Raw genomic sequence first — 12,122 nt, 5'->3', positions numbered from 1 at the left:
ACTCTGCACTGCATAAAAGCACCTCTCCTCTACACTTTTGGGTTGGGTATGTCCTGTCAGCGAGGGCACAGAGAAAAAAAAGTGACCAGAGAAAAACATAATCAGAAAGTAACAGTTCAAAACTGGGAGATCAAGACAACGAAATTGTCAAAATAAACAGCATCATTTTGGTAGACTTTTAAATCCGTCAGCACCATATATCCCACTGAATGCATAAATGTTCCCATGGTTAAGGGAAATGCAAATAACACAAAATGTCAGAGTTCATCGGTAACCAAATAGCATTGTGGTAAAAAAAAATACTATATAACAGAGTCACCCCTTCTGAACGCAATCATTAGGCTTGTAAGGATATCAAACATGAAAGTTGGAAAGTAAAGAGGAGGCATGAAGATCAGCAAAGCACACCCAAGAATGATCCTCAGGACCGTACTGTATACCTACCAATGCACAAGGTACTCAACTTGGCAATCATAATGGCAAAAGTTCAAAATAGACTGAAACTGTAGCCAAACTGTAAGAAACAGGATCCACTCTCCTACAAACCACATACGGTCCAATGAAATGTGGGGCTATTTTACAAACTGGAATCCATGTGGCTAACCAACCTCTCTGCCTGATTGCAAAAATAGGAGCTTTATGGCATCTATGGTCTATAAACCATTTGACAAAAGCACTTTTTTTCAAAGGGTTCTCTTGATTTGGTCACCAAATTGATAGCATTGCAAACAGGTAGTCATTAAGGCTAGGCAAAGGAGAGAGACTCATATTCTTCAATCCAAGATTTAATGTCCTTAGTATATTTCAGTAATCGGGTTGTTTTTTCTTAACCAACGAACACCAAATTTTAAGTGTGAGATCGCTGACAGAGTCATAAACTTTTTTTTTAAAGAAATAATCCCACCTATAACTAAAGGGACATTTATTCCACAAACCCACGACTGATAGCTTTTCATTCCACTGACACAACTCATGGTTTCACATGTAATTCTGTAGCATGTACGAGTATTCCTATTTTTTTTTAAATAGTGAATCCCTTATAAAATTTTCTGCAGCCCTGCAATCAATAAGTGCTGACACATTTTTCAGAACTGTGGGAGTCATAAATAATTCTATGCAGGAAACTTGGTTGCCTAAACTCACTTTTCCAATCTTAGCCGACTTAGCTTTCATACTCAGATTCTCACATGAGTTTAGTTCCTTTCTAATGGCTCTACCTTTATTTTCATTAACATGTTTAATAACTTGTAGTGTCTTCCTCCCCTCCTTATATAAATTAATTTCACATGCTAGAAAAACTTTTACCTCAAACACATTTTCATAGTCTGTGGTTATGTCAGAGACTTTTTCCCACAAATCATTTACCATCATCCATAATTTCTTTAACAGAAAGAAACACAGATCATTCTTGGGGTGAAGCATTTTTAGTTTGGTCTGACTTTTTGTCTCATTGGCAAGGGTACAGAGAAGGAAAGTGGTAGTTAGAAACAGGAGATCAAGCCAGGCAAATCATCAAAATGCAGAGTACATGATGGGAATCAGTAACCAAAAAAAAAAACTGCGCTGGGCATTGGTGACTGTTTCAAAGCATATCACATGAAGGACATGTACTAAATCTGCATCTCTAGTGGACCCTAAACATACCTTTCCTACTATATTTATGTTGACATTTTTATGTTGTACATATTTCTGTTAAGCATAATAACATTTTCCTTGTTGAAAAAAAGTTCAATGTTTTTGGCTTGTTTTTTCTAGAGATAAACATAACACTAAGGAGGATAGGCGCCTCCCAGGGAATTGTCAGGCAGTCCCTAGCCAGTTGATAGATATATTCCTACCTGCATGTCCTAGACCTTCTCCTGGATCCTCTCCCTGTAGGATGTACCTGCTAAATCCCCCATGAGATATGCCTAGAAAGTATATTAAACAAACATTCACATACAGATCACCTCAGCTGGCTCCTCTCAGCCCAGAAAAGCAGCAGTTTACTCAAATGTCATTCCATAGTGGTGAGCTCCTAAACCTGCTCATTTCAATTTTTAAACTACCCAGAACTTATAACCACTGATGGGATGGGTGGTTATGGGATGGAAATGAACATTGACCAGTGTATTGAGAGCATGGTTCTATAACTCAGGTCTCTTTTCACCACCAAAATTTGGTACAGCATTAGCAAAATAGCTGCTGCTGCACACATTCATTAGTAAACTTCACAATCCATTCTACTTTCCCACATGAACAAGATCCTATGGTAGCTGAACTCCCACACTTAGGCAGGTATTTACCCCTACCTATAGTGTAAGGAATATTGTATTCTTTTCCAAATGATAACCATGATTTCATTTTTGGAGGAGCTAATTTTCATCCAGATTGCATCACATTTAGCAGCAAACTATTCTAGTATATGTTCAAATTAAATACAATTTTATTTTCCACATATAAATTATACATACAGTACAATATGCAGTGAAATGCTTAGTTGCTCAACTCTAATGATAGTGCCTTTAAGAAGCATATAAAAGTAGAACAACTACAATAATACATGACTTTATACTGTAAATATCAAAAATCATTAATTTTTAAATAGGTGACAAATAATAACTAAATAAATAACGATGTAAAAGAGCATCATGTAGTTTTAGATTCTTTCCTTTTTCAATATGTGTGTGGTAGCGGTACCGTTCATCTTACCATAGCACAGAAAAGATGCCTTGTTGGGATGGCTGGTATTACTGATAATTTTCTTTGCTCTGGTCCAACATTGCTTGATGTAGATGTCCATTAAGTTATGGATTGCACACTCTTTGATGTGTTCAGCTGACCGCATCAATCTCTGCAGAGCCTTGCAGTGCTACTTCCTGCTGTTCCCAAACAAGACAGTAATACTTCCTGTCAGAATACTTTCAATGGTGGAAAAGTAGAAGTTCTTTAATAATTAGGATGGCAGGCTGAAATCTCCAAGGCGTCTGAGGTGGTAAAGGTGTTTTGCCTTCTTTACCAAGGTGTCGGTTTGCTTGGACCAGGGTAGGTCCTCAGTAATATGCACAACGAGGTATCTAAAATTGCCCACCCTCTATCCCTTAGTGCTGTTAATAACAAGGAGGTAGTAGTGTCTCTGTTGTTTTTTGCCTCAGTGTCCACAATCAGCTCCTCTGTCTGGCTGACATTCAGTAGAAGACTATTGTCCTGACACCAGTGTGATAGACCCCCTCTACTGTTGTTCGATATCAGGCCTACCACAGCTGTGTCTTTAGCAATCTTGACAGTGGTGTTGGAGGCAGGTGTAGCCATGCAATCATATGTGTAGACAGAGTATAGCAGGTGACTCAGAGCATAGCCCTTTTACTTTCTTTTCCGTCTGTAAACAATAGAAGTTCAATCTGTAGCTTCCCAAACTCGATTTTCTCCACTCATTGGCTGCTGTATCCTGTACTGTCTTATTTCATCATAAAAGTCATGATCTGTAGTGAAGACAATGAATGTATCCTTGCTGGACTTCACCACACACAGTCACTCAACAAAAACTTTATAAAGTATTGTACTGCAAATACAGGGTCTGAATGGCAATTGGCCCCACTACTCGAATCAGGTACACTTCCTCAAGATTTAGTATATCTTGGCTTTTATAACATGTCTTTTTCATATCGCTGCTTTATCATGATATTTCCCTCTACTTATCCTTAACCTGTTTCCTTCAATGATAAGAATACTCATCAGGTTAATTACCGGGTTTGTCTACTGTCACACCTTAAGATTAACACACACACATACTGTAGATATTCACATATGCACAGACCGTAACCACATTTGTATCCTATGAATGATGCACACACAGCTCGTTAATCTTTAACACTTCAAAGCACATATAGAACTTGTTACATTCTTAGCACTTCAAGAGACTTTCTTATTATTGGCACGAACAACATCCATCCATTTTCCAACCCGCTGAATCCGAACACAGGGTCACGGGGGTCTGCTGGAGCCAATCCCAGCCAACACAGGGCACAAGGCAGGAACTAATCCCGGGCAGGGTGCCAACCCACCCGCAGGACACACACAAACACACCAAGCACACACTAGGGCCAATTTAGAATCACCAATCCACCTAACCTGCATGTCTTTTTGACTGTGGGAAGAAACCGGAGTGCCCGGTGGAAACCCATGCAGACACAGGGAGAACATGCAAACTCCACGCAGGGAGGACCCGGGAAGTGAACCCAGGTCTCCTTACTGCAAGGCAGCAGTGCTACCACTGCGCCACTATGCCGCCCACGAACAACATACAATATTTTAAATATATCTCAGACTTAAATATTACTTTGGCCTCTATGAATATATTCAAACATGCAAAGGTTCAACATCCTTGGCTATAGGCCATTTATCTACTAAGAATTCTTTACTTTACGTACTGTTCCCTACTATCAGATGGAACTCTCACCTTCATACTCAATAAACCTTGCAGATCAGAGTGTATGGCAAACGTCTGACCACTCCAAGTGCCCTTAATAAAAATAACCTTATTACCTCAATCACTCTAAATATAAAGACAAAGTATAGAAAGTTAAAAGCAGTGTGGTATTTATTACATGAATAATAATAACAAATATAACAAAGAATAATAGAAACTTGGATTGATAGTAAAGTCTAGATATAGTCTTTAGAAAAAGCTTACGAAAAAGTAAAGATGTCAAAGATGAATATCCCAGGCGGCTTGTGATCTAGCACTCAAAGCTGTTCATGAGATGCTTTTCTGACAATTAGATGAAAACGGCCACACATTGCTGGCGCTCACTTCTGACATCGTTCTTCTGTCTTCATTGTTTCCTCTTCTTATTCTTATTCTTGTTCTCTTCAGAAGATACTTATTGTAAAATTCCTCACGGGGGGTTGGCAACATGTTATTGTTAGACATTCCGATTGGCTGGCTGTCAATACGATGAATGCGACTCACACTTTTTCATCTATTTGAATCCATCAGTTTTCCCAAGCAATAAAGTTTTTGATGTTTTAAGAATCTCCTGTCTCAAGCTGTAAACTGGTTTGGCCATTTCTAGTCCCACGGTATCGCCTTCTGTTCCCAAGTTGTAAAGTAATTGGTTACAGCTTGAAGCCTCGGCATGTCTTTCCTTCCCAAGCTGTAAACCAATTAGTTCAGGTGCCCATCTCTTCACAGGCAATAAAATTATCAATACAGCTTAAGGCATCTCCTGAATTGCTGGTCAGTTCAAACAGATGTTACTGTGATTGATACTGGTACCATTCAGGAAAACAGAATGCTTTAGATATTAAACTGCATGTGCAAGTGACCTGTATTTAAGTTCATCTTGCTTTTGTCTTGAGCAAAATATAATGAAAATATGAAAAAAATTTACACATTTTGCACATCACAACAATCACCTACTATGCAACCTTAATGGAAAGAAACTATTCAGACACCACAGTAACTTCAGCCACAGAGATGCACTTATTCCCAGCCAGTTCCAGTATTGCCTCATCCAAAGAGGATTTACAGTCTGCTTTGGGTTTAGGAGTTTGTAGCAGTGTTCCTTCAGGCATTCAAAGATATCCCAAGTTGAAGTTAACATTTCCCAGCCTTGTTGAGAACAGCACAGGAAACATTCTAATTATCCATCCAGAGTATTTGACTGGTTTGCTTCAACCCTCAGATCAGATCATTTTGCTACCAGGATACTTTTTACTAACCAGCAACCATGGGTTTGAGCATGATGCTTGTTTTCAACAATGACTAGCACAGAGTTCCAAAAACAATTCACTGGTTAACAAAAAAAAAATCAAACTATACCTGACCAAGCCAGGACCTTAAATATCTTCACATTTCCCTGGAGCCTCTACCTGCAAGGAAGCTCCAAACTTACAGAGGCACATTCCTGACCTAGAAGTTTGGATCCAGGTCTAATACTTTGAATAGAAGTAAGTCCAACTATATTTAAATATGTTCCATATACCAAGGTTTAGTTTTTATTGGATTTTCCAGCCTTGCTTGTTACCTGACTGTAACTAGAAGAGCAAACAGTCATCTGCCTCTGTCTTTATAAAAGATAATAGTGCTTTATACAACAACAACAACAACAACATTTATTTATATAGCACATTTTCATACAAAAAAATGTAGCTCAAAGTGCTTTACAAAATGAAGAATAGAAAAATAAAAGACACCGTAAAAAATAAAATAAGTCAACATTAATTAGCATAGAATAAGTAAGGTCCGATGGCCAGGGTGGACAGAAAAAACAAACAAAAAAAAAAAACCTCCAGACGGCTGGAGAAATAAAATAAAATCTGCAGGGATTCCAGACCATGAGACCGCCCAGTCCCCTCTGGGCAATCTACCTAACATAAATTAAATAGTCCTCTTTGTATTTAGGGTTCTCACAGAAGGATTTGATGATGATGGTCACATAGACTTCTGGCTTTCAGTCCACCAATGTTGGAGCATCATGATGCTTTGAGTAGGTGGTGGTGGTGCAGGCCGCCTCCACGAAGAAACCGGAAAAAGAAATAGAAGAGAGAGTAGGGGTTAGTATGGTTTTTAGAGCCACTATGAATAGTTATTATGATGAATTGAACATGCAGAGTATCCAGATTAAGTTAAAGTGAAGTTAGGAGAAGGCCATGTTAAAGTACAAAACACTGATGCATGTGTAAATTTACTGGGCCACTGAAAGTATGCTGTATAAAAATACAGTACAGCCATTTAAGAAATGACACAACTTTACAATAAAAAATATTTTCCAAGAATTTAACTTTTAAATGAAGCTTTAATCAAACACAATACGTAATCAGCTAAAATGTCACTCTGGTTTATTCATTGCAAAAGTGGCTTAATGAAGTATATTGAATCAGTGTTATGTTTAGGTTTTAAGATTACTATCATTTTAATTTTTTAACATCCGCACAATATACAGATTGAAATAACAATAACATTAAACAAAGATCCCTACTGTGCTTTCTTTAATTCACTTTTGCTAGCATATTTAATTTTTTTTTTCTAAACACTTTAATGGATAGCTTATACTGTACATATGGGTGACGTTTCTTGCATTTGTATATATTTAATTGTATATTCATTTTTAGCAACCTTCTGGGTTTACTGAGAATATGGCAGGCTTTGTCAGCCAGGCCCCCAAACTTAGAGCCAGTGATTATTTTCTCACAAACTACAATCTAAGGTAGGTATGATTATTCCAACTATAGAAACTGTGTTTATATTACTCTTTTGTATATATGTATAAGTATAGTTTTACCTTATGTACTTATATGGCAATAGCATGAGAGACTGTATTAGAGTGGTATTAATTATTGCAAATTTTAGTAACTCTAGGTGTATGCTAGTCACTGTCATTTGTTTTCAGATTCCTTTGACTTCAGCTGTGTGGGTTCTTATGCATCTGGTCATCCTCAGCACTCACATGTCAGAGTCTAATGTTGTGGCAGGCATTATTACACTTACAAAAACATTATTTGGAATACACACGGCATATAGGTAATCCTATTGCTGAAATGCTAAGCCCCATCCTCGTGATTTTTTGCTTTGTGTTTACTGAGGTTTGCTATCATTTCTTACTATATTTAATTTTTGTCTAAATGATTTTCTCCACCTATGTTCCTTTACCTCATATCAGTTATGGGCTTCTTTCAGTTATAGTTATTGTGTTATAGTTGACCGTTATAGAGTTGTGTTTGTTTATATTAGGTTGAATTAGAATGTGCTGTGTCTGTGTAGGACATATTATGGACTTCATTTTAGGGCTTCTACTGATCTCTGACCTATTACAAGAGATTTTTTTAATTAAAATTTAATGTTTGATAATTTTTTTACTAGATTCAGCAATACGAGTCCAGCAGGTCTCAAGCTGGAAGGGTGGACACATGGAGGCATCCAGAGACAAATGCCTAATGGTTATACTGTTAATAATGAGTTACACTATATGGTTAACAAGAGGACAGCAGGATCATCTGGTCTCATGCACCCACATCAAGCCAGGTAAAGGAAATTAATAAAAATCCTTATGCTGCAGTATACTGGTTTCTTAAGGCATTATCAGGAAAATACTGTCCATGCCTGGCCAGAATAACATCACATTATTATACAGACGCGTGACCACAAGACAAGCCGTGCCCACCCTGCGAAATGCTCTCTGTCTGTCTAATGAAAACTCTGGAGAACAATAACATTTGATTTTCACAGTTCACTTCGCCGTACATTTTGCAGCACGTTTTGAAGATGTTGACCGCATTCTTTAATTAAAACACCGTATACGTTCCATTCTTCTTTTATTTTCTGGTTGGTAACACCAAAGGCTATGCATAGGTGGCTTATTAAAAAGCAGACATCTTCAACCTCTGTCCCTCCGCAAGCAGCTGGCTCCACGGTTGAGCCTAGCACCGCTGCTACCAACACGGAGCACAGCGCACCCACGTCGGGTACTCCAAACCTCTGCCTTCAACAAAATATACAGTCCGGTCTGCCTGACTTAAATATGGATAGCCCATCCCAGCCCATTTTAATTAATTATCCCAAGTGCGCATTCGGAAAGAAACTCAGATGTTTTAGTACAAGCTGGTATCATTCTCGACCATGGCTTGAATATTTTGTTGTCCGTGATACCAGCTTTTGCTTTGCCTGCCACAAATTTAGTGTTTCCAATTCGGACCGCGAGGACATATTCACCAAACACGGCTACATTAATTGGAAAAAAGCTCTAGAAAAAGACGGTGACGGCTTCCACAAACACGCGTCTAGTATCCCGCACGTATGAGCTATGTCTGCATGGGAAGAGTATCGGCGCCGGGCAGAAACGGGTGAAAGCATATTTCAACTACTGGGTCCAACCCAGATAGAAAAGAGTGGATATTATGTGAAAAGCATTGGGATGGCCGTTCAGTTTCTTGCAGTCAACGAACTGGCTCTTCGTGGTCACAATCACGAAGGTGGGGAGGAGGGACTTTTCCTTAAGTTCTTTGATTACACAATCAAAAAAGATGCCAAACTTTCAGAAATTGTAAAATATATCTCAGAGAACGCAAAATACATATCCAATGTAATTCAAAATTAAATAATTGAGACTCTTGCCAAAATGGTGGTAAAAGATATCAGGACCAGATATGAAAAAGATGACTCTCCTGGACTTTGCATTAAAAGTGATGGTACCATGCTATTGCCGTAACATTAGGAGAATTTGTCTGTAGTGATTAGATTTGTCCAGAACTCCATCCCTGAAGAACACCTGATTGGCTTAATTGAACTGAATCAGCTTGATGTTGAATATATTTCTAACCAAATTCTGTCACATCTCTCTGAGCTACATTACAGCCCAGACAATTTAGTGTGTCAGTGTTTTGATGGTGCTTCTGTCATGTCTGGGGCAAGGGGTGGTGTCCTGGCTTTGTTACAAAGCAGTTTGTAAGTACATTCTATATGTTCACTGCTACAACCAGCAGCTCCATTTAGCAGTGATACATGCAATGGAATGAGAACCTCTGGCTAAGAAGTTCTTTGACTGGTCAAATTCATTGAACACATTTTGTCACAGACATTATGTTTCACACACATACAAATACACCCACACTGAAAAGACTTCTAGAAATACGATGGACCAGTCATTATGATGTCACAAAGTCCACTGTCAATAATGAGGAAGCTATAAGGGGGCTTCTTTCAGAGGTAGCAGAGGCTGACACTGCCCATTTTGACATTTGCATAGAGGCATGTGGTCTTTTGACCCAGTTAAAAAAACAGAATTTCTTCAATACAGGAAAATTCCTCCTTCATGTGCTTGGTGTGCTGAAACCAGCCAATGCAATTCTACAAGCACATGCAGTGGATTTGTGGATTGCTGGGGAGGTGGTGACAGCTTCACTGGCCACACTGAAGGAGATGAAATGCGACTCATTCTGGGAGAAGCATTTCTCTCAGTGTGAAAGTAGGCCTACCAATTCGCTCAAAAGGAAACGGAAAGTTAATTCACAGCTTGATGATAGTATTTTCGTGTCTGCGCTTGGGCATGGTGACTCTGATGAACAATTGCTCCTAATCAGACTTTTAAAAGGGCTATGTTCAGTATTCTTGATAGAGCTATTGTGGAAATGGAGACAAGATTTTCTCAGAGAAATGCTGAATTATTGAGGGCCACATTGCTTCTCCTGCCAAAATCAGAATTATTTCTTGATCATTCTCTCCTGATACCACTTCAGGCACTTGCAAAACAGCATGAGCTTGCAAAATGAAATTGCTGTGGCAAAAGCAATGTTGATCAATAAACTGCCATCTGATGCTAATCTCTCTCAAGCATGCAAATGCATTCAGCAGTACAAAGAGGCCTTCCCTATGTTGCATTCGCTTCATGTCACAGCACTCATCATTGGTGTGTCTACAGCTGCATGTGAAAGCTCTTTCTCTTCTTTGAACCTCATTCTCACTCCACTCTGCCAAACAATGCTGCATTCAAGGAAGAGAAATTTAGTCATTCTGGGACGTGAGAACAACATCACAGAAAATCTAGACATGATTGAATTTATTTCAGAATTTGCCAAGAGTAACCACAGACTGGTCCTGTAGATCATATCCAGGTTAAACACTGGAAACTGATATCCTATAGCCTCCCTAATGACTACAATGATCCACTTTTCTGTTCTTGCTCTCATATGTTGTATGCATTTGACTTTATTGATATTTACCTTGTAGATGTAGTTCTATATTTGTTCACAAAAAATAATAATACAAGTTCCATTGCCTCTGTTAATTTTATTGAACAATAGGTTATGATTTATGCCACAATTTTTGCTTTTATATGTTATATAAAACTATGTTGTTATTATTATTTGACCCCCCTACAAAAATGGGGCTGGATGGATGGATATTTTTTGCCACCCCCAGACAAGCCAAATGCCCACCCACGCATGAGGTTCTGGTCACACCTCTGATCATATAACCACTAAAGTGCTACCCCTGGTGTAGTAAATAGTGTAAATCTGAAAAAATGGTCAGAAATTTGGATGTAGAAATAATTTCACTATGCTTGAAAGTATAATATATTAGTGTTTTTTAATAACACCTGTGTTCCCATTTTCTGATTTTAGGACAGTGAAGAAGACTGAGTAATTCTTTAACCTTCACAGCTATTACCATCTGCAACAGCAAGGGAAAATAGTATTGTGACACTTAAGACAACTGAACTGTGTAACATGATCACTGAGCACACTTTCAGAATCTTAACCAGAAGTAATAAAGCATAAGAAGACATGAAATGTAAATCTGTATGGGATACAATGAACTAGTCCAGCTCATGCAGAGCAAGTGGGAAATCCAGATCCCTCTATAATACAAACCTATCAAAACTTAGGAAAATACTTAATTGCTTTGTCATATATAATAAATAGAATTCAATATACAACATGAAATAAAATGACTAAGTAAGGAGGGAATGGGGGACCATTAATATTAACACATTGTCATCTTATTTGTTCAACTCGTAAAAACAATTGCAATTGATTCCCAAAATCTTTGGTGTTTTTTTTAATCCAAGTTTTTTTTTTTGGTTTGGTTTGAGTGTAAATAATGTAAGACAGTGGTCATGCTTTGTTTTACATGGTAAGAGCAAGTGCTGTGCCTTACTTAAACAAACATGTCTTGTGTCAGAAGCTCTGAATCTTCTTTCAGATGTAACTCACTTTATGAGAATCTCAAGGGTTTAATAGACTTATCCAGTGACAGCATGTTTTCTTCATGTTTTAGAATGTACTGTATTATAAATCTGTTATTGAGGCAATAAACATGATATATTGATTCAAACTGAGATGTTGTTGCCATTAATTTCTGTTACAAGGGCAAAACTGTTCAAATAACTACTTACATCATGTTGCTTTCTCAGCAGGGCGCAGACCTGGTTATGTTGCAGCCCAATGCCTATTAATGTATCAATTACCCATTTACACACTTTTATAATGCATGAATAGTTGCAACTGTAGATTAGGTACTGCAAAAATCTCAACAACTAATGAATAAATGGTTTATAAACAATTCATGAATAACTGATCTGAAAACATGCAAAAGCTGGCAAAAATTCTTGCAGTGTTACAAGCAGGCCAGAACATTAAATAAC

The 12,122-nt window shown here is 38.0% G+C and overlaps 1 protein-coding gene across 1 annotated transcript in view; it reads left to right on the top strand.

Annotated features, from left to right (window-relative positions):
• The window catches only part of ppp1r32 (protein phosphatase 1, regulatory subunit 32), a 135,819-nt gene extending 124,013 nt beyond the window's left edge, over nt 1-11,806 (top strand). The window contains exons 9-11 of the mRNA XM_039764233.1: nt 7,096-7,190; nt 7,844-8,005; nt 11,101-11,806. Coding sequence (XP_039620167.1) covers nt 7,096-7,190; nt 7,844-8,005; nt 11,101-11,122 — 279 coding nt within the window. The 3' untranslated portion in view covers nt 11,123-11,806. The remainder of the gene's footprint in view (nt 1-7,095; nt 7,191-7,843; nt 8,006-11,100) is intronic.
• The last annotated feature ends 316 nt before the right edge of the window (nt 11,807-12,122 follow it).

Source organism: Polypterus senegalus, chromosome 1 (genome assembly GCF_016835505.1).
Source record: "Polypterus senegalus isolate Bchr_013 chromosome 1, ASM1683550v1, whole genome shotgun sequence".
Classification (NCBI taxonomy): domain Eukaryota; kingdom Metazoa; phylum Chordata; class Cladistia; order Polypteriformes; family Polypteridae; genus Polypterus; species Polypterus senegalus.
This window is presented reverse-complemented; position numbering and strand designations above follow the sequence as displayed.